Source organism: Pseudopipra pipra, chromosome 5, assembly GCF_036250125.1.
Source record: "Pseudopipra pipra isolate bDixPip1 chromosome 5, bDixPip1.hap1, whole genome shotgun sequence".
Taxonomy (NCBI): Eukaryota; Metazoa; Chordata; class Aves; order Passeriformes; family Pipridae; genus Pseudopipra; species Pseudopipra pipra.
Window position 1 is genome coordinate 24,403,699 of NC_087553.1, and position 23,097 is coordinate 24,426,795.

Sequence of the window (23,097 nt, forward strand, 5' to 3'; positions counted from 1 at the left end):
AGGTGCTGGATGGGCAAGGACACAGTGCTGCTGAAACCCTGCCCTCCAGCAGGTGACAGGCTGGAAGAAGGCAATGCCAGGGTTTGGGGAGCCCTGTTTAGAACGGGATTGGTGACAGAAGCTGGATTTAACAAGAACTCGTGGATTCAGCCCAGAGGGACAGGGAGACAGCTACTAAGGGATTTTGTTCCATCTAATTAAGTCTGGGGCTGGCAGCTGTTCCCAAGGGGTGGCTGCTCACAGGGCAAGGCAGAACAAGGGGCTGCCCCGCTGTGGCCCCTGTGTGAGAGGGAGATTTAGGATGGACTGCTGGCATGAGGGAAAGGACACCTGCTGCTCTGAGGCTGCCCCCATCCAACCCTCCTTGCAGGAACAAGGCAGCCCCACCCGAGTCAGAGTGAAATCCTGGCCCATTCAGGATGCTCAGGTCAGCAAAGTGGTGGGTGTGAGGAAAGGGGAGAGCCTTTTCCCATGGGAGGGTAACCTCATGCCTCCGGGGTGGGGGATTCCTTCCCAGGGGCACCCTAATGACATAAAAGGGCTCTTCTGCTACTGCCACTCCATGGACCCAGCTCCAGTCTCCTTAGACCAGGAGCCTTCAGTCCATCTTGCCTGGGGATCTGCAGACTCTATATAGTATGGAAATCCTGATTTCTCTCATTTCCAGGTCTCTCAGCCCTGCAGATGTGACTCACATCACCTTGCCCTGGTTACATGGCCTGCCTGCACCAGCACACTGGTGCAGGACCTCGTTGGATGTGTCCAGCCAGGCTGGAATCTGCCTCTCCAGCCTTCGTCTTACTCCAGAAAGTATGGGTCAGAGGTGGCTTCCTTGGCTGTTCTCTAATCCAGCCAAAAGCCCACTGGCCTCTGAACAAAACCAGGGTGCAGGGACAAGGAAGGGAGTGCCAGCCTCGTGGGCGTTTTGGCACGCGGCAGAGGCAAGGTGAGCCTGGTGTTGTGACATAAATAGCACACCTTGGCTGTGCTTGGCTTTGGTGGGCAGTGTTCCCTGCTCCCAGCCAGCCAAGACACGTCACCACTGGAGAGGGCTCTCCTGTATCTTTCCAAACCTCAGACACTGCAGAAGTATCTAAAGCAACTCTCCCCCAGGAAGCCCTAGCTCAGCCCTATCTCTTCCATCCAGGGGAGACTAGATCACACCATTCCAAAGGGCAGCCCTGAGGGTATTTGGGTTGGAGCCAGCTGGTGACACCCCACAGCTGAGCCCAAACACTGCCCTTTCCCAGCACCCAGAAGTGCTACCTTCCTGCTCTTCTCTCCCACCTGCCTGAAGAGCATTGCTGCCCAAAGCCTGTCCCATCTCCACCACCAGCACTTCCCCACCTGAAGGTTTGCTGTAGCCTTTTTATGCAGCTGCTGTGGGCTGGAGGCTAATGGAGTGAATGTGGGGCTTCAATTACACACAGGGAGAGTATTTTTCACCATATTTCCTAAATTAGCATGTCATACATTGCACTTAAGCACACAGTCTGGAGTTTGGAAAAGCCTAAAGCAATTTTTAGCCACCAAGTGCTAGGTTGTACTCGGATCTAATTTCATTTTTAAAAGAAAAGGATGTGGGACACCCATGGGAGATTCTCCAAAGCATTTTGGAAGCAGGGGTTGCTACAGCTTGGCCTTTGTGAAGTGCTCCCTATTCCCTTAACATTCCAGAATTCTCTTGACTTTTGTCAGAGCTTCTCTGTGTCCAGAAACATCCAAAGACTCAGACCAGGACTGATGCACAGTGCCCAGGAAGGTACCAAGTGTGTTTGTGTTTGACTGCAGAGCTGATCCCTGCTGGCTCAGGGCAGCTGTTTCAGCACCCCTGCTCCCCACTCCACAGGTCACAGCCCACCCAAGGAAACAATAACAGAGTTTGGAATGTAACAATTTATTGGGGTTAATTTTTTGTTTTAATTTTTAACTCCCCATTTCTGGCATTGATACAATATTCAAGAGCAGCAGAAAGAACAAAATGTACAAGAATACAAGAGTAATTAGCACAACCCCCACCCCCAAACCTGGAGCAAACCATTTTCTTGTGGGAAGCACCAAGGGAAGGGGTGATTCAATCACCCCTCCAATGGCTATGCCTCCCACCCATCCGCTCTAGACAGAGTTTAGCCAGCTGGGAACTGGATTAAAGAACAAAACAAAACAAAACAGACACTATATTTAAAATGAAAATTGCAAGACAAAAAAAAATAATATATAGATATACAATTCATCCGTGCACAATCCTTAAATGCATTTTTTCAAAATAAAAAAATTACAAGATACATATTTAGGTTTATCTTAAATTAAAAAAAAATTACCACCTTCACTTTGTATGCCAAGTGAGGGGAAATGAAGAGAGAAATGGGTTGCACCAGAACTATCAGCACTCTTATGAGTCAGGGCTGACCTTCTCCAAGAGAAAGGATAGGGCTCTGATGCTGCCAAAGCTCAAGCACAGGCAGAATCTGAAGCACCCAAGTACCACAGAACTCAGTGGGGTTACTCGCCTACTCCAAGTTCAGTGTTTGCAGGAATCTGCAGGAGTTGAGCCTAAGCTTGGCACAGGGGAAGGTGAAAGGAAGGAACAGATGAGGCAGGCCCCTGTCCTTCACCACCAGCAGACAACTTTCTATGCAAAAAGAAAACAAATGGGGGGGGGAAAAATAATCCCAAAATAGAGTCTCCTCTATTCTTTGGGAGCATACAAGGCTTAATGGCAGAGGAGAGAAGAGGAGGGAGGACAGCACACAAAGTTGATTTGCTTGGGGGAGGCACAGGCATGACAACTCTTTTCTAAAAAAAGTCATCACAATGATTAATTTTTTGTTCTGTTTGAGAATTTGACCTAAGACTCCGTCCCCCTTTGCAGCTGGGGGCCAGAAGCAGCAGGCTCCTTCCAAGCAGCTGAAGAGCAACCAACCTGAAGAGCAGCTGAGGGGCTGCTCAGGAGCATAAATGGGCCCCACTAGTCCTATGAGGCCCTGAAGCCCCACCAAGTGTTTTGACCCACCCAACTGCATTCCAGAGGTTTAGTGTGAGCTCTAAGTACTCAGCTGAGCAAGGAATGAAGAACCAAGGCCCTGCAGTGGGAATTAACACTTTGTCTGCATGTCCCAACCATGCCCCTTCCCTCCCACCAGATACATTTTCTGAGCCACTGCTGAAGGTGGCATCACCCTGACTGCATCTTGCTGCTCTTCTGTCACCTGACTTTTCCCTGTGCCACAGCATGGTGCTTGCTGTCCCCTTCCCAGCTCTGCTCAGCCCAGGAGTGCAGAGGGTATCCCCATTCCTCCATCACAGTGCCATCTACCAGTGCCTGGAGGGAGCCAGCTCAAAGCACAGCACTTACCTGGAGTAGAAAGACCCTCACTCCAAGTACTGTGCTTTTGGATGGCCCTGGAAACATAATTTCCCACCACAGAGAAGCTGGAAGGGACAGAAGAGCTGCCAGAGACGGCCCACCACCCCAGGAAGGGGAACTGACTATATCTCCCTTCACTCCTGGAAGGAAAAATTTAGAGAAAGGAAGAAAGAAGAACTCAGGGCCCTGCCACATCCTTACAGGTGAGGCAGGTGGAACACAGGGCATCTCAGATGCACCATGCAGAACACACACAAAGCTTCTGGTGCCAAGGCTGACACTGCACAGACAAGGGTGCAAATGCCTCTGACCACACCGGTCTGACAGAGGGCAACGCTGAAATGGGAAAGGAGCAGAGGACGGAAAGGCCAAGGTGAGGACGGAGACAGACTCCAACATCTCCTCCCATCTACAGCCCCCAAAAAGAAATCATACACATTGCACTCTGGGGAAGGACATCAAAAATGTAAGTAAAAAAGAAAATAAAGACACTTATTTGCTCAACCCCAAAGCATTGGTGAAATGAAGATACTTCCTGGAGTTACCTGGGGAAGGAAGCACGGACAGGGAGTGGGGGATTTCTGAAGCAATGCTCAGCACTCCGTCTCTGTGCAAATGCCTCGAGAGTTGGGCTGCCAGCACCCTCAGCAGGATGGCCCCCTCCACCCCCATCCCCTTCCCATGAGGGAGACAGAGACACAGAGCAGTGACACAGCTGAGAGAAAGGCCATGGCAAGCCAAGAAGGAACAGAACCCAGGAGACACCAAATCCCTGACCTCAAACTAACCCTTTACAGCAGACCACCTTCAGAGCGGAAATTAGGAAGGCTGCGCACAGGGGAGAAAGAGGGGAGAGGGAGGTTTCTTTTATATTCATATATTTATATATAAAAAGTAAATAAGGTCCCAGCTCTTGCGTGATTATTGGGCAATTGAAAAATGCAGCAAAAGCAAGCGACATTGGAGTAAAAGGATGCGCCAGGCAAGGAGGAAAAAGTCTTGTCAGAAAGTGGGGAAAGAGGCAAAGGGAAAAATAAGCACTTAGCCAAACACGCACTCCAGGTTTGTTACACCCCCCGGTAAGAAGGACCTGGCTCCTGAGCAGCCCCACTAATGCCATGACCTGGAATTGGCAAAAGTGTGAGGGACTCAGGAAACCATCCTTCAGCATGGCAACCTCCTTCTGCCAGGAGGTCCCCAGGAAGGTGATCATCTCCAAACACTGGGAGCTGCCAAAGCCTCCTCTACAAAGAGGGGCTGGAGAAGGGAGTGAAATCCCTAGGAAGACTCAGCTCAGAGACAGCTCCTACCTGGTAAAAAGCATAATTGTGGTTTTTTCTTTTTTTTTTTTTTTTTTTTTTTATTTCATAAAATCTCCCTGGGAACTTCAGTAAGGGGAGACCCAGAGAAATGCTCCCTTTCTCTTTTGAAAACAGAAATTAAGCAGAGGCTCACCACAGCTGGGCCTGCTCACCACACTATTTCTGTTTTCCATCCCGAAAGGAGCTTGTATCTCATTAGCTTCACGCCTCCCCAGTCCCACTCTGCTCAGTGAGAAGAGGGCACAAGACAGGAGGCTGCTGCTCCAAGTAAAAAGCTGTGGGAAGCACTGACAGAGCTCAATAGGCAAAGAGAGGAGAAGTTCCCAGAAGCAGCCCAGGCTATGGGAGGCATCAAGACATCTGTCATCCGCCACTGCAAAGCCCAGGGCACCAGAGAAGTCCAGAGAAGAAAAGCTGTCCAAGTGTCCCTGCCTGCCACCTTCTGTTCAGACACCAACATCTGGTAGCTTCCCTCTTCCTCCAGGCACTCCCACACACCAGATGAACACCCAGCAGACATCCTGGATGAGGAAGCCAGCACACAAGAGTTCCCTTGCTCTGAAGTAACGTTCTGCCCCGCCACCTTGCAGGAAGCTGAAGCAGAAGGCTGCCCTACTTGAGCAGAGTCCCATCAAGGTATTCCTCTCCCCTCCCCATCCCAAAGACTTCCAACATTTGCTGGCCTCAAGAAGAGGGTACACCTCACTCAGCAACACCTTCAGAGCACACAAGGCAGCTCTCTCATCTACTTCTGAAGATCCAGCCACTGTTGGAGAAGAGACACTGGACTACATACCAATGGGACTCCGTTCTCTGTCCTGATGTGGTGAATCCTATACAGAAAAATGCCACTCCCCACCTGATGCTGGAAGAAGCTAAGAGACCCTACAGAGGGGAGGCATATCTGCTTCCCAGGAAATAAGCCCACCGTGATTAATTCTGCTTGGATACAGGGGACGGAAAAGAGAAGAGACAGCAACTTGGCAGGAAAAGTACATGCCAACCCCAAATCTTAGCAGCTTGCTGTGCATGCAAAGTAAGTCAACTGTTTCCATGTTGATGGCCCGATTCACATTCTGGCAGAACGTGACTGGCCATTTCTGAGGGCCGCTCGGCCAGAAAACCACTTGGAGACTCCACCTTAGCTCACAGGAGAGGTATGGGAGGGAAGGGAAGTCACTCCAACACTTGGGAGGCAAGGACGGGAAAGGTTTGTAGACAGGGTTCCTCCAACATGCAACTTGCCTTTTCAGCTCGGAGATCGCTGCTTAGTCCTAGAATGCCTTTCCCTCCAGTTCAAGCAAGCCAAACACCATCCCAGACATACATGCTTCGATACTACAAAATACTCTTTTCCCTAAGGACCATCTAATACCACTACAGTTTGTGCAATCACTGCATTTATTATTCATTTTTAAACTCTCTCTCGCTCTCTCCCTGTAGAAATTTTTTTTAAAACTTTTCTTTTTTTATGCAAAACTAATCATTTCACTTTTTCCACTCCATCATAAAATCTCCTCTAAAAACACGACAACGAGAACAAACATGGCACAGACACAGAGAATACTTCCCTGTTTTTGTTGGGTTTTTTTCTAGGGGTTATTGGGAAGGGAAGGGGATACTTTCAAATAAACTCCTCCCTCAATTCCATGCCCTTTTTAAAAGGCATGGATGAATCTTCTTTCCCATCTCCACCATAAGGAGCAAGGGCAAAAATTCAGAAGGAGGAGCATCACCCACGTGAATACGAAGGTAGGGTTAGTCAGCCTCAAGTGTCTTGTCCACCTGAGGGAACTTGAGGTTGCTGCTGCATTCAAGTTAGCAAACCTCTAACTCAAAACAGCACAGGATCCTCATTTCGGATCCAGAGGTTCAGGGTTTGGTTCCCACCTGGTGACCCACCCAGGGAGGGATTTGTCACACAAGCAGGTTAGTTGTGTCTGCAAGCCGGATCATACTCCCTTCTTCCTCCACAGAGGATCTACTGCACAAGTTCTCTGCTGCAACAAGTCCTCTCATTTCCTCACTGCACGAAGAAAGTCCTTGTGGAGCATCCCTACAATGACCCACTGTTTTCCTCTTCACAGACAGTTCCCTTGCTTTGTCACTCTGGAGAAAGGCAAAACCCCTTCAATTAAACAATTCCTGCCCCTTGCCCCCAAAAGAACACCATACAAGAGACACTGGGGAAAAGAATTCTGCCAAGCAACACATCTTGGCCAAAACACATCAAGAGTTTCCTATTAAAGTTCCCTTTTATCTCCCACTTAAACGCTTCAATATTTTTTTCAGAACCTTGATACCACGAAACAAAACACATCACCACATACACACCAAACAGTAACTTAACAACCTAAAGTGACTGGCTGGTTTGCATCCACCCCACAAAGCAGCTCCTCTTATCTTGCAGCCACAGATTAGTTCTTGTTCAGAAGGGAGAGGAAAAAGAGAAGAACCTCCTCGCTATTTTCCTAAGAAAGAGCTTTTCCCTATGCCTACAAACTGCTCATCTTTGAAGCTGCAGTCAAATGGATAGGCTATGCTAAAATAAGGGATCCTTGGGTGTGCCAGGCACGGGAAAGATGAAAAAAACCCCAAACAAACAAACAAAAAAACCAAAAACCAAAACCCCAACCCCCACGAAAAATACAAGCAGGTATTAATACAGACACGCACACAAGTCCAACAAGTTATAGGAAGCCTTAGCTTGGTGAATGGATCAGGGAAGTCTCTTTCTCCCTGCCCCTAGCTTTAGCTGTGAATGAAAGCACATCCCCAAAGAGTCCACTATGCTCTTTAATCAAGGAAAGAAAAAGAAAGAGGTGTACAAAGGGTGGTGCTAACAGCACCTGGAATCCCCCTCGGACTGTATGCACAGACACGCAACCGCAACTGCTGTAAAATCACCGTGACCCACAGCTTGAAATGCCACCTGCTGTGAGACAAGGTTTGTAGGGAGGACAGCAAAGATTTTATTACACCAACCCAGGCACTGGAGGAAGGGAATAGACAAGCTCTGGGCACAGAAGCCCTAATTAAGGTCAGAAGCCGGTCTATCCTTCTACCATTCTGACGATGTCCCTTGGGCAGACAAATATTACTTCCCTCCCACAAATTGCCTCCCTTCTACCCTCAGATCACTGCAACCACAAAATCGCTACTCCACATGAGAGCACTCCTTGAAGCCAGCAGCTCCTGAGCATCCTTGTGTGAAAGCACCAGAGGGGCCAATTCCAATTGTGTTTACCCACCCAGGGTAGGTCTGTAAGTAAATGAGCCCTGGCATGGGGAATATTTCCACCCTTTTCACCTCTACAGCATGTTATGTGGAAGTGACACCCCTTTGCCCCATCCAGGGACAGGGATGAAAGGGTGAGGTTCTCCCACTGATTGAACAGCACCTCTTTTCCTTGCCCCTACAGGCCGAGTCCTGTGAGAGTAGAGGAAGTAGAGAGCAAAGGAACGGCATCTCACCGCGAAGCTTAGGACCCACACAGAAACAGAGCAAGCCAGAAACGGCAGGTAAAAAAGAGCTTATTTTGGATGTGAACAAAGGTGGTCAGGAAAGAGGGAGCTTGGGCAAAGAACAGCAAGCTGTGGTCTTGCTCCCTCCTACTTGCTAGGGGTGAAGAGAAGGAATTTCTAGATCAGCTCACAGGAGCTTTGGGAAAGAGATCCCAGCACACATGCATATGGTGTGAGAGAGAGGGGTATTTCTTATGAGCACCTTTGGTTGACAGTTGTAGGGGCTGTTTCAGATGATGAAAAGACAAGAGGGGAAACCTCTTCCAGGCCACCCACCACAGGGAGGGGAGAGCAGGAGAAGCAAAAGGAAGCAGGAAGAGCAAATGACCTGCCTTAGCATCCGCCCCTCCCTCCTTTGGAGGGAGCAAGAGGAAGCAAAGAGGGTCGGGGGAAGCTTACGCACAAGGCAGGAGACCAGCCTCACCTGGCTGGGGCAGCATCATGCTGTTGGCGTCATCTTCCCCCAGACCGAATGGTGGATGCACAGCCCACTCCCACTTCCACCACAGAAAGGCCAGGGAAGGGCATTTCATGCCCTCTCCCCTGATCAAGTGCAAGTGATGAACATCAGGAGGAAGATCTGGGCCGGAAGCAGACTCCTCTTCTCTTTTCTTCCCTTTCTCCTGCAGAGCTGAGCAAGCTGGAAAATGCAGGAGAAGGGGAGGGACTAAGGGCACCTGAAAGCACCCATACAACTGCCAAGGTAGCACCAATAGTCAAAGGAAAGGGGAAGCCAATATTGGGCATACGCTGCATGGGGCACCCCTACCGCCCCAGCTTTGTCTCAAGCACCTTCCAGGCATGACACTTCACCTGCCCTTCTTCCCCTCACTCTGGGGGCATCTGGATCAGCAACTGCCATGAGGACAGTAGAGGAGAGGGCAGATCCAGGCCACAGGCCAAGAGGGGAAAGGATGGCAGGATCGTACTCATGGCAAGGGGGCAACATAGGAATGGAAGAGACTGCATGCACATTGTGGGAGAAGGTTTGGAGGACGTGGGCAAGGGCTCCAATCCTCTTACATCCTTCCCTCAAGGGTCTGGAGCTCCCCTTCAGTTTTGTCAAAGATGGAAGGGTAATGAGGAAGAGCAGCACCTTCCTCACCACCTGCACAGGCACACAGACACATGCTCACCCATCCCTCAGTCCCAAAGGCTCCACCGCCTGTTGGACAACACCACATTCAAGGACAAACAATCACTCCCCAGCCCCACCACAACCCTCCCTGCCTCCTCCCAGCGGCACTAACACCCAGGAACAGGGGGTGCTCCCACACCCCCACTGACACGCTCCAGCCTCCAGGCAAGAGAAAGTGGGCAGGAGGAAAGGAGGAAGGGTGGCAGTGAGGGCAGAGGGACAGCCAAGGGGAGAAGGAGAGAACTAAGGACAGCCATTCACACCACGACTTCTCGCAGGTAGAGCTCCCCCCACGCCCCTTGAGTGGGAGGACCTGGCCGCTCACTTGCTGCCTCCTCCACCACCACCCGCCGCCACCTTCTCAAAATCCTCTGCGTTACAGAACTCCTTGATGGTTACGGTGAGGAGGTTGCTGGTGACATCCGTGACCACCACGTTTGAGCAAGGGGACATCTCAGGACGCCAGTCGCCGGCCTCCTGCTCTGGGTCAGAAGAGGAGAGAGACAAGGAGGGCGTCTGCCCCCCGCTGCACCCTCCTGAGGGAGAACGCTTGCTGGTGGCAGCCGACTCGGGTGGGATTGAGAGGTCAAGGACCTCCGACTCACGCCAGTCGGGGATGGCTGGGCTGAGGGTCTCGGGGAGCAGCTTTGGAGGGGAATCATCTGGGTCAGAGGAGGAGTGGGGAGCGGGTGATGGGCAGCCAGAGGAGCTGGAGCTGGGAGCATCATAGGGGGTGGAGCCCATAATGAGCCCACAGGAGGCTGCCTGGGAGCCTTCTGCCTCCCCCTTGCCCTCCAAAGAGGGGGTAGGTGCAGCAGACGGCTTATTGTAGAGGGAAAAGGTGCCAAACTTCATGTGGCGGATCTGGGTGCGGAGGACGCTCTCGCTGAACTTTTTGCTCTTGCCAATGACACGGTTTCGGGACGGAATCTTGGGCCGAGCCAGGCCCCCGGTCCCATTGGCTGGCTTCCCACCTTTGTCAATGACTTTGAGGTTGAGGATGATGCGGCTGCGTTTGGGCTCGCGGGGTTTCACCTTACGGTTGATGATGCGGACGGTCTCCGAGAAGGGGGAGACGGGAGGACGAATGCCAGCCCCACCACCCACGCTCCCGCTGTTCTGGGGATCTGGACGGGGCAGGGGGCGCCGGGACATGCGGTGGCATCGCCGGATGTCTTTCTTGAGCCGGTGCACCGCGGCACTGGAGTGGAGCTTGGGAGAGGAGGTACTAGAACCAGGCTTGACAGAAAAGTGTACATCCCCAATGTGGAGGGCCTCCGCTTGGGCCCGAGCCTGCAGTGGTGGGGAGAAAGAAAACAAACAGGGTCAGAGAGGCAGCCTAGGTGCAGCCAAATCTCAAACCAGGCATTGCTTACCTGAGGCCAAGCACTCACCAGCAATGCTATGTCACATTTATATCCAACATTAATGATAAGCATGGGTACACACCTACAGGCTACTGATAGCTACGGCACAGCCCCCAGATAGGCATGAGGCACTGCCTATATCCTTTTCAGGCAGCTAATGTCTCCCTAAACTGCTCCTGTTGACACGTGCTTTCCCCAGGGAGAAACTGCCAATTCCCCAGGCATGTTTCATGGTTACAGTCAGTGGTCTCCAAGGCCCCCCAGGTCATCACCAGCAAACATACACAACCCTCCACTGTCAGACAAACAAGCCAGCATCCTCCTAGAAACTGGGGCTGTTAGTGCTGAGTTAGCACTCAAAATTACACACTAGTCTCAAGACTGGGGATTGTATCTTGTACAACATGAGTACTGGAGAGGAAGAGTAATGCGCTCAGTTTCCTCTTCTCCTCCCACAGCCAGAATCATCTCTGGAAAGCATGGTAGAAGGGGGTCTTGAGGAACAAAGATGGAGGTGTCTTAGCTAAACACAAGAAACGCAGAGATCTGAAGCTCATTTCTAATTAGGGCCACCAGCAAGTCATTCATCCTTACTGTGCTGTCGAGCAAGGTCCAGTGTTTAAAGCCAGAGATTAGGCCAGCTGGAATTCAAGTCAAGTTTTAACTGCATCTCCAAAGAAGAGATTGTCTTGTCCCTTTAAACACCACATTTGTTTAAAACCTAGTACTGAATCAGAGCAGGAACAGCACTAGTTCAGCTGTGCTGTGCCAGCTCTCCCCAAGAGCCAGGCCAAGGGAACAAGACTTTTAAGCTCTTCTGGTGCTTGGAGATAGTTCCAAAACCTGCCCTGGTTCATGTACCAGAGACAGGAACATTTTCTGGCAGCAGGAACAACAGTTTCATTGGTAAGCTGGTGCTGTATGACCTGAAGACCCTGTGGGCATGGAAACCCAGAGTGCATTCTTACATCACACCCTACCAGAGCACTGTTGCTTTTAGAGCTCAGCCTCCCACCTGGACCCTGCTACTGGCCCAAATCAACCTGCTTCCATATTCCCTCTCAGCAGTGGTGACAGGTAGAAGTCACAAAGGCCTGGAGGGGACAGGAGAGCCCCCCTGCGATTTCCCATCCAGTGAGCAGCTTCCCCCACCTCGTGGGCACAGCAAGAACTGCAGTGCTGGAAGACGACAGCTGCTTTTCCTCCCTAACTTTTCCATCCCGTTGCCCCTTGCACACGCCAAGATCGGGATGGCTTCTTGCCAGCTAAGAGCTTAGCACTCAACTCCATCTCCTTTGTCACCCTGCAGGCTGTGCCTCCTACCAGAGAAACGCCCAGGGAAAAAAATGTGTGTGTAAAGGCCGGGATCTAACAGATCTAAGCGAGGGGCCCAGCCAGCCCCTGCACAAAAAGCTCAAAGCCCTGGCCCCACAGCTCAGAGCTTTGCTGTTACCCAGTGCCCTTCTTCTCCCACCAAGATCCCTATGGGAACCGCAGAAGATCCCAAACTAGCTGAGAACGGAGACATGAAGACATTTTGTTCCTCTCTGGCTAACGCTGGACGATCATGGCCTTCAGTACTACCTTGTATCCCGGCTTTAAAACAGCTGCAAAAATGAAGCCTCCTTCTTGGGCTGTACATGAAAACACAGACTGAAGGCTCACCCAGACCAGGAACTCTGCGTTAGCCGACTGACAAAGAAATAGGGACAAGATGACACAACCGCCAAGGCAGGCACAGACACTCTCCACATTAAGAAACAGGGCTGTTTCCACCTAGCTAGAGGGAAGTGTTCCCAGCACACACAAACCCAAACACATCCTGCCGTAGCAGGAAGAATCCCAGTGTCCAGCTAGTTTCTCTTTGTTCAGCCTTGCACATTGCTCCATGGCCCAAACTGTTGAGAAAATAATTAGACACAGTTCTGTTGCAGGCATCCTACAGGCTGGAGCCCAGCAGCAGCAGCAGATGAACTCCCAAGGCCACGCACCAACTCTCCCCATCCCATCTCATCAATACATAACTTGGAGACACCGCAGATCCTGTCAGGAGGTCACAGGCACAGGCTGTGCTTGCTCCCTCTCCTCACACGTCCCTCTGAAGCAGATGGCAGACACAAGGACAAGCTACAGTTTGCTTTCTGACATTACATATCAGCATAGCCTGAATTAACAAATTTATTCTTCTTTTCCCTCCCCTTCCCCATCACAGCTAGCCCTTCTAGCATTGCTGCTCTTGTGCTTTGGGCTTCTCACCAATTTACCACTGCTCAGCTGAGAGCAAAGTGCAACACAAATGCAGGACAGGAAAGCCAGGCAGAGGGTGCAGACAGATGCACTAGTGAAAATCCTTCATCTACAGCTTCAGCAGATAGACACAGGTATCCTTCAGGGCCTCTCCTGCTGCCAACACTGCACATCTTTCAGATTAATTCCATACCCTGTAATCATGCCTTGGAGTGAGTTCTGCCCCCTCTGTGCCATTCTGCTCCAAGTCAAATCTAATTGCCACCTTCCATCAGTACCACCATCCATTACCCATGGGAAAGAAGGCAGCTTCTCACAGGGGTGGGGGAAGCAGTCACAAACACCCTCAGTTTCCTTGGACACCCCAAAATTCTTCAGCAAAGCTTCCCATCAATCACATTAAATGAAGTGATGATGCTGGGATGGTCACAGCCTGGCCACTTCCACAGTCCTGCTGATTTTACTTTCCCTGCCTGTGCACATTAATCAGCTCTTGTCCTGTTTTGACAGAGACCTGTCTTGGTTTTGCGCTTGCACAGCAGCTAGTGCAGAGCTGGGACTTCTCCAGTGTGCCAGAACCACTAGGTCTCCTTAACTTGCTATGTGTCTGCATTTCCAGTTACTTCTGGGGCACCTCCTCAAGGCTGAAGCTGCTTCTAACTCATGTTTCAGCTGTCTGCGTTTATTAAATTCCAGTCTCAGTAGTCTCCAGGTAGACTGCAAGCAGCATCAACACCTTTGGCCAGATAATATTAAGAGAGAGGATCAGCTGGGACTCAACAGTCCTCCCCTGGTGCTACACTACTATCCCCCAGCGACAAGCTTCAATGCAAGTTCCAAAGAGCAAGATGCAAATATTCAGCTTACCTTGAGATTGTTTTTCCAGGTAAGGTTTCAAGAAAAATAGTATCAGATGCGTTATCTAAGACCAACCCCCAGAGCCCTCTCACTTGTGAAGCACAGGATCAGGTTTATTCAGACATCAACTATGCAAACTCATCCCTTCACTGCAGAGGACAGCACATTTTCTGGGCTCTCCTTCCCCTGCTTCCAACTTTACATTAAGTAACTTGCTACCTCAGATTTGGAGAAGATTCAGCATTCAGTTTTATCTATTGGAAGCGCACTTCTCCCTGCTACGGATCCATTTCTCGATCACACTCACAAGCCATATGAGCATAAGGTCTTTGAAAAAACAAACCCATTCAATCCTTTCAGCTGTGTCACCACAGTTTTCTACTTTGCTCACAAGTCTTCCAAATGGAAGCTAGGTCTCTGGGTTTTGCTGTTTTCACCCGCAGGATGTGCTCACCGCTGAAGAGGTACTCAGCATGTATACAAAGTAATTCACTTTCTGCTTACAGCTCAGCCTACATCAGGATGCAGCTTCTGGAGGCTTGCTGCAGTGCTCTGTCACGAGAGCAAGCCAATTGCTAGGATTGCTTCCCTTCCCCCTCTTCCCTTCTGGGATACGTATCACCTTTATTTATCTTGTACAGCTCTCCCTCATTGCCCCTGGGAACTAGTGTATCTCCCCCATTCCCTACTATTTCTGAATAAATGTCCCTTGAGGCCCAGAAAGCATATTTGTTCATTTATTCCCTTAACACACTGAGACACACAAGCACATACACGGACATGTGCTTAGAAAGGCCTCTCTTACCTGATTTGTATCAAATCTCTCCAATTTGGAAGAAAAAAAAAAAACAAACCAAAACAAAGATCTTGTAAGGCAAAATGGATTTCTAGTTAATTATTTCAAAATCAAGCCAATTCCAGTAGTGCTGCTGCACCATAGCAGCACAATTCTCTCATAAATTACTGGGTCTGCTTTGTCTTTTATTCTCCACCTGCATTCCCACAGTCCTTGCTCCAAACAGCATTCGCAAGAGCTCTTCTTTCCCCTTTTTGGCTGCCATTCTGCCTTTTTATCACCCTCTTTCTTCTGCAGTCTTCCAAGTGACAAGGCAAAAGCAAGCCAGTTCATAGCACAGTTCTCCCAAGCAACACTGCCATAAACTAAAGTTTCCCTCTGGATGGGGAACAAAATGCTACAAAGGGGAATGGTTTGTTTTCAAACCGCTCGGGGATAATTTACGAACAGGGAGGAGATCAAAAGAAACCCAATTCCAACTTCAGAGTTCAAGAAAGGGCAAAGTGACAGAGCACCACGCTGCTCAGCCCCTTCTTCCCCCACTCTCCCACTAAGAATCTCCTTTACTCTGTTCTCCCTTACTTCTTCCTTCCCATTAACCTTCTCCACCCTTGTCCCCTTAGTATTTATGGCCAGCCCAACTAAGGGTCTTTGCCAGCCACCCACTGAGCTTGCAGATCAGGCTCTGTCTCTGAACAGCACTTGCTCGACTTTATTAGATGAGTTGGTGAGTTTTGCATTCTGCACAGCAGAGTGCCTAGGGAAAAGCAAAATAAAAAGAGCAAATCGAGCAGAAGAAGAGGAGGAAGATCACTCCAGCATGTGGTGTATCTCTTTCTAACCTCACACCAGCTTCCACTCTGACCTGCAGCCTAAGGGCCTGTCCTCAAGGATGACTTCTGCCAGACACCTAAGTAGTAAGAGCCTTACGTACAGTGCTGCCTGTTTCAGACCAAGGACTCGACTTCCCACCGCTCAGCACAAGGCTGCAGCATACCAGCAGCCTCCCAAGAATTACAACCTCCCGCCAAGCCTGATCTCAGCTGTGGGAAAGTTTGCCCCTAGTATGCAGAGGATAAAGACCCACTTCCTGCCCAAAACTCTGCAGTTCAAGTTTGCAGGGGTTGCTTTCAACATTGGCCATCTTGACAGTGATCTTACAAAATCTGGACTGTAATTTGCCTCTGCAGTCTGATCGAAAGGGCAAGTGTTAGAAACAGGAGCCTGGCTTACAGAGGCAGCAGGTGGCCAAAGATGCAGCTTTTCAAAGCTTTTCCAAAGGCGTGGGCCACTAACCTGCTGGAATGCTTTCTGCAAATCCCTCTGGGTGCCTATCTGCAACTTTTGAGAACTAATCCCAGGATAAACCGAGCCTCAACTGCAAGCTAAAACACCCACACAACCCAAGGGACTGAGCGGCGTTTCAGGGCACTTATTTTGATGCCATCCCGGAGACTCAGAAGCCTAAGTTTAAGCACTGATACACATGAAAAATCCTAGCGAGCCACCAAGTTCAGGGCAGATTAGTCTACCAAAGCGGTCCTAGGCCAGACTTCTGCTTAAAAATCATTGCAACCAGATCTAATCTGTTCAGTTAACAGATCAAAAAGAATATTGTTCTAACTGCCAACTCCAAATACTCCCTCTGGGATACAAGAATCAAATTTCTTCCCTCGCTTCCGAAATTCTCACTGGCAAGAGATTCTGCAGCTGAAAGAACTGAAAACACTGTTAGCGATGCGTGAGGCAGTCCCACTCCTCCCATATCAGCACCGGTGCTGCGGGGCTGGCAGAGGTCAAACGTGCATCTTCAGTGGGTCAGAAGGACTGACGAGGGATGCACACCATCACAGTGTCTCTGTCACAATTCTACCCACAGCTGTGTTGATTGTGGTTTGCCTGAATGGAGTGCAAACAAGTTCAGATAGGGCCGGCTGAGATAAGAGTTACTTCTTGCTGCCTGGCCTGGGGTGTTATTTTTAGGGTAGGATCTGAAGTCACAGAGGAAGAGCAAGTCAGAGCATTAACAGTTCCGCCAGCTCTGTTTCCCAGAGGTGCAAACCAAGTGGCAGTGGAAGCGCTCTGCCCTGCCAGCCTCTCCCACAACGTGGCACCAGCCTTCACGAGAGTTAATCTTGCTCCCCCATCACGATCCACCTTCTACAAAATAGTGAGACAGCTCCACAAACCTACAGGTTTTCATTACTGTTTGAGGAGCTGGCAGAAGGAAGACGTGCCACAGAAACGTGTCACCAACGTGATTCAAAGGATACTGTTGAATAATTCAGGTTCCGAGTTTAGGGGGGTTTTAAAGAGCAAGGGGAGAAGAGAAGCAATGAGTGGGTTTTGCATTTGGGGGTTGGTTTTGGTTTTTTAGATGAGTGAAAATGATTGATTTTTTTTTAAAATGAGTAATATGGCAATGGATTTTGCCATATCACATTCAGAATCAAAAATAAAAGAAACTGATTACACATAGCATAATCATTTCTCTACAGCTCTGAACAGTGTCAGGTCTTACAAATATCAGTATTTTTTAATTCAGGCAGAGAACTATTTTAAACTGGTGGTTTCCCTTTAAGTGTTCCTCTGCATTGTTGGAAATCTAAACACAAGGGTTACATTTAATGCATGACTGCCAGAAAGAGAAAAGCCAACTAGTCTGGTTTCCCTGAATATAGCATAAGAGCTAGTACGTATCAGATATGTTTGTAATTCTCAGTCTGCAGACACAGAACACTGTTAGCAGAAAAACAGGCAATGAGGGAGAAGGACAGTTCCATCAGCAGGACTTTCTGAGGACTACCACAGTCTCATGGGTTTTATGAAGAGCATCAGAATATGCCTGTTCCTGCACTTCTTCCGTGTGCTTCATTATATCCTCTCAAAGCAAAGAAGAGGTGACACCCTACCCCTCTCACTCCTCTTTCCAGTGCTCATGCAGTTAAAAGTGCTGCGCTGACTTGAGTAAAGCTCCTGCTGCTGCCAGGCAAAGGAAAGTATTAACCTGTTTCACAGATGGGGAAACACACACAAAGGCTAAATGAGTTGCTCAAAGCCACAGAATGACTTGGTGATAGCGATGCCTTACCACAGGGTCCACACCGGCTGTTCCAGGGCTTTATAGCAGAATGAAACCAGGGAAGCTGTGGACTTGCTCATCTGTCTGAACTATACAAGGCTGTGTTCCTTCTATGCTCATTTGAAGTCTGAGATTGTGACAGTTGGAGAGGAAAAGGGGGGAAGAGAGGAGTAGAGCAAGGTGCTTTGTCTGTAAACTAATAAATACACAAAGCTCGCATAGCAGTCACACAGCTATTGGTGCTTTTAAGAAGAGAAAGTAAAAAATACAGGGAGGGCCTGCACTAGGGACTATCTTCCTTGCTCCTCGTTGCAAGGGAGCAGAGATGCTATGACAACATCTTCTTGCAGAGATGTTAAGTCTATAAGAGGAGAACTGGAAACTTCAGCTGCCATCCTATGCAGAGGTAAAACACTCCACCTCCTCCTCCTCACCCACCCCCCTCTGCCCTCCTCAAACGCAAAACAAGCCTGCAGTTTATAGATCAAAACATGAACCCTTCATGAAACTCCTATGGAGCACCTACATCCTGAAACACAATCAGAGGAGTACAAGTGGCAGCGGGATTCCCGCCTCAGCTGCCTGACTGCTCAGCGTGCTGCTAAGTTGCAGAGCATGGGCTGGATGGAACAGGCTGCTGAAGGAACAGGGAGCAGGGCTGGCTAGCTCTCCACTGCGGCAGCAGAAGGCCGTGAGAGAGAGAGGATATTGGAAAAAGAGACTGCAGCCTCACCATGCACATCTGCGTGTGCCGATCGTCCTGCTGAGGCACCCGTCGCACGCACACTCGCTCTCCCGTCACACGCTTCTGTGCCTCTGCCCACCCTCCCCCTTTCCTGTCGGTTTTCCCCGCGCTCCCAGAGCCAGGCATCAGGCACAAGTCACTTGAAAGTCCAGTCCTTCCAAGGGCATGCACCGGAAAGGTTTGAGAGACATTTGGCTAGGCCCAAGTTATTTAAATAAGAGTTACCTTCAGCAGAAAAGTTTTAGGTTTAGGTCCTCTCTTCTTGGGCCCGTACAGCTCACGCTCTCGTTCCCTTTAGGGAGTCAAATTTGTCAAGAAGTTAAAACTTTTCCCAAAGGAGAAACAGAAGTATACAAGTTTGATTTAAAAAAAGAAAAAATAAAAAGAAAAAAAAAAAAAAGATGAAAAAGAAACAAGGAGAGCCTGGACACTCTTTCCCGCTCGCCCACCCAAAGCCAAACCTGCTGCTGCAGCCCCCCCAGCCTGGGGTGGGGGATGAGCACTCACTTCTGCTCGAAGGCGGCGATGAGGCGGGAGTCCAGGATGTTCTCCTCGGGTTCCCAGGTGCTGTACCTGCCGGGGCGGGAGCAGCGGGGAGGACAAGCGAAGGAGTTAGCGCCCAAATCCCTCCGGAGCTGTACACAGGGACACCCTCCCCCCCGCCCCCATCACATTCTGCCCCAGCCAATGCCCCCCGCCCCGCAGCCCGGGCGGGATGCACTCACTTGATGGCCCAGCCTTTCCATTTCACCAGGTACTCGATGCGCCCCTGCAACACACGGGGGAGAAAATGGGGGGGGAGGGGGGGAAATGTTGAGGCGGGGGGCCGGCGGTCGGGCCAGCGGAGCGGCCCAGCAGCGAGGAGCGGGGCAGGGGGTCCCGTGGCCCCACTCGAGGCGGCCCCTCACCTTTCGGATGCGGCGCTTGATGATGGACTCGGCGGCGAAGACGCGCTCCCCCACTGCAGACAGCTCCATCTTGCTGCTCCCCCTCAGCGGCGGCGGCGCCCACAGCCCATAATAATCCCGCCCGCCCGCGCGCGCCGCCCCGCCCCCTGCCCGCCGGCCCCGCCCTCCTCGTGCCGCCGCCGCTGGCTCGCGCACGCCCGCGCGCCCCCTCCCGCCGCGGCCGCGCGTGACCCCCCCAACTGCCCGCGGTGAAAGGCCCTTAAAGGGGCCGCGCCCCGGACCCGCGGGACGGCGGCGCAGCGGGGAAGGGAACGGAGGAGCGGGGAGCGAATCCCGCCCGGGCAGACCCCCAGCGTGGCCGCGGCGTTGCCCCTTCTCGCCCGAACGGGGCCTTTTTTTCACTTAAAACAATGGCGGCAGCCGCCTCTCCTCCGCTGCAGATGCACCGTCACCCCCCTCTCGCCAGCGGGGAAGCAGACAGCCCCAAGGCACCTACCAATGGCAAAAATCAGCAATAAAGGCGCTCAAATCCTTGTTATCTTTATTTCTTTTCTCTGTTTGGCCGGCGTGCATGTGTGCCAGCACAAGGTACAGGTTTTGTGCCAGTATAAGGTCCGGTTTTTGAGCCAGTATAAGGTACTGCAAGGTAAATGGGCCAAGCATGCTACATAAAACTGTAAAAAACCCAGAAAAATGTTAAGTCACTTGGAGGAATTTCCTGCCCTGACTGTTTCTGCAAAACCCTAATTAATTTGCAGTGTGCTTTACACTCTCTTGCAGGTGCTATAAAGACAATGAAACAAAAAACTCAGTCAAAAATCATTCTCTGGGACTCAAAATGGAAGCTTACAGCCCTGCAGCTGTTGTCATGTGGAGCTCAGGGTCCTCCCTTACCTGGAGGTACCACCTGGCACAGCTTGTTCTCCTGCTTTAATTCTCATCTGTTTTTTGGGTGAAGAGAGGGTGCATTTCAGACACCCTCTGGAAAAAGTGGGACCTCTGATGAGGGCCGTAGGCAACAGCCAACTTGCTTTTGCTGCTCTTTTTCAACCCACCATGATATCAGCAGGTACCTGCAGAGCACTGGCATTCCTCTGCTACCTATTCCTCAGCTGGCCTACCAGTAAGCGCTCACAGCCCTTGTGGCCTTCACTAACCCTTTCTCCACTTGTACTCACCTTCCCTTTCCACCTCCGGCTCAGGGGTTTCACCCAGGAGGAGGATATTCCAGAAACAGCTATATTATGGCTATAACCTCAGTACTAGCAGAGATGGAATTCCCAAAGTCAAGACAGGCAGGTAGGAAAACGAATGTTTTGCTCACTACCTGCGATTCAGCCAAGATCTGTCAGAGTGTTTTGTTCTTTCTCACCTTAGCAGCTGAAATGTTGCAGCCACCACAAGCTCCCTGCCTAGAGGAAAAGTGATTCAGGAGAGGACCTGCTCCTCACCACTGTGTCCCCATTTGAAGGGGGGTGAACAGAGAGGTTGCTGAATACTGATAGAGACAGCAGATGGACAGTCACATGGACCCTGGTCCACGAGATGCGAACAATTCAGAGAACTGAGGTGTTCCTGTGGTCAGGGACTGAACCACAGCATGCTTCACCACTGATAATTCTGCATTTAGGTCATATCTCTCACTTCCAGAATAGGCTGTAAGAGGCCCTTTCTCAGGTATTTGGCTTCACGGGCCAGGCAAGAACAAAACCTGAGACTCTCACCTAGAGTGGGACAAGTTCTTCTGAACTGCCCTGTTTCCCCAGACCCCACTTATTTTAATCTCAATTCTTCATAGCTTGAAGGTGACTTCAAAAGAGCAAGTCCATCACACCCATTGCGTTTTGCTTTTCACTTTTTTAACTTTGCACATTAAGTGTTCATTAACACCATCCACATTTAAATTAGCATATTTGTTACTGTTCACTTTGTTTAAACGACTGCTTTTACACTTGTAACTGAGTGTCAAGTAACCGAACTTTCAACCAGCAATATCATCCACCCTAAAAAGCAGCCACCCCTAAATTAAAAGGGGCAAAAGTCTTTACATCGCTACACAAACACAGGTGCAGCAGCCAAGACTGATGGTCTTGTCCCCCAAAAGACACATGGGTCATGAACAGCACACCTTGCCTCGAGGCAGGAGCACAAGGCACTCCTGATCCATGGACCAGAAGGGGCAGAAGCATTTCAGAGTTCCATGTGCTCTTTCTAGTTATTTTCTCCTTCTACCTGTCAGCAGAACCTTCTTTCCAGCCACAGCGACTGCTCAAATCACTGCAAGCTGCCATTGCACAGGTATTGCCTAACACTTTCATCTAACTTTTACTCTCAGAAAGCAAAATAGTGGCAGAATATCCAGCTGCTCAGGGCATTGTTGGGTGTTTCCTTTGTTTCATTCACATTTCCAGAAAAACACTTAAAAAAAAAAAAACCCCACCTGGGAAGATGGCTCTCCCGGAAAAGCTATTGTTCACTACAGACACAGAATAAAACATTTTTCTGGCACCTCGCTGTCTGCAAGACTCTGGTGCCGTAGGATACACTGTAGCACTTCTTGCTAGCACTGGGAAGCAATAAGCTTTGGGGAAGCAACACCACCTTTCTTACCAGAACCACTGCCCAGCGGCATACGGGCATACAAGAGAGTAGCAGGTGCAAGAATGTTTTTATGTATCTTTTAAATGGCACTTGATAGTGGGAAACTCACCTGCTCAAAGCCAGTAGCTGCCTCCAGGCTCATTTCCTACGGACCTGTCAGGAACAGCAGCACTTACCTCCATGAGAACAGCTCCAAGGGTTGATCAACTGGCTCCACTGCTGTTTGCTCCAGGGAGGCCACTGTCAGGAGCAGCAGATTTTGGCACGGAAACGGTCACTCCCTCACCTACCCCAGGAGCGGACACAGCTGCGCGCACCCAGCAACCCTGTGGTCATCCAGGTCAAAATGGGCTGAGATTTCACTGCTGCAACTCTGGAATACACGCAAGCAAAGGTAGATCCCTCGGAGCTGACCATGTACCTCCCCACACACCAGGTACAGGTGGCTCAGCATGGCCCAAGAAGTGGTCAGAACAACCATCCCTCCAGCCCACTAACTTTTTGATGTAGCAGAGAGAGAAGGCCAATGGGGTTTCTGCTGGGCCTACACCGCTGGGGTGCTATGATATCCCTGGGCCCAAAGCAGGCCCAGCTGCCCAGGCTGCTGCTTGCATTACACAGGTCCCCCAGGTTTATTGCATTCGTGATTCGAAAACAGTGGCTTGGTGAGTAAAACGCTGGAAAGAGAAGGACCAAGAACAGGGAAGATGTGTGGCACTGAATGGACAGGAGGTGCCATTGCAGGGGTCACACGCACTGCATTTCACCCTGTGCTTCTCAGAGCACACCGAGCTGCCCAAACCGTGTGGTTCCCCTCTTGCCGAGTGGCCTTGTTCTGAGGCATCCAAAGGGGAGAGCTGTGCAAGGCAAGCCAGCTGCACTGCACGGATCGGAGGGGTGGCATAGCAACAGATTATTAAAAAATAGAAGTTCTACTCAGATTAACCTTTAATCCAACCAACACATGCATGCGGAAGGACAAGCTGTTGTGAGTTTCTACTGCCAGCCACCCTCTGCAGCATTGGCAGGGGGAGGAAGGCACAACCTCCAGAGTAGGCTTTCCCGTAACTCTGCACTGCAGTTTCTTCCAACTTTACCTGACTCGCTCGCTGCTGCTGCTGCCAGAGAGTAAGTGGCTGGC

General features: G+C 50.4%; 1 protein-coding gene across 2 annotated transcripts; it reads right to left on the reverse strand.

The window, feature by feature from the left end:
- Positions 1 to 1,881: 1,881 nt before the first annotated feature.
- Positions 1,882 to 19,485, reverse strand: CBX6 (chromobox 6). Of its 2 annotated transcripts, none has more exons than XM_064655107.1 (5): positions 19,356 to 19,485; positions 19,173 to 19,216; positions 18,955 to 19,020; positions 18,673 to 18,739; positions 1,882 to 10,591 (listed from the first exon to the last, which is right to left on the reverse strand). In XM_064655107.1, the coding sequence occupies exons 1-5, from the start codon at positions 19,422 to 19,424 to the stop codon at positions 9,674 to 9,676; spliced, it is 1,164 nt and encodes a 387-aa protein (XP_064511177.1). In that variant the 5' UTR covers positions 19,425 to 19,485; the 3' UTR covers positions 1,882 to 9,673. The 2 variants fall into 2 exon arrangements, with proteins under 2 accessions (XP_064511177.1, XP_064511176.1); XM_064655106.1 differs by having other exon boundaries at positions 1,882 to 10,645.
- Positions 19,486 to 23,097: the final 3,612 nt, after the last annotated feature.

What these genes read in the sequence shown, in the direction of transcription:
- CBX6 (XM_064655106.1), bottom strand. Translation starts at nt 19,424, where the DNA reads ATGGAGCTGTCTGCAGTGGGGGAGCGCGTCTTCGCCGCCGAGTCCATC. An exon ending in TCAAGCGCCGCATCCGAAAG is followed by an intron (nt 19,217 to 19,355) that starts GTGAGGGGCCGC and finishes CGTGTGTTGCAG; the next exon opens with GGGCGCATCGAGTACCTGGT. An exon ending in TGGAAAGGCTGGGCCATCAA is followed by an intron (nt 19,021 to 19,172) that starts GTGAGTGCATCC and finishes CCGCCCCGGCAG; the next exon opens with GTACAGCACCTGGGAACCCG.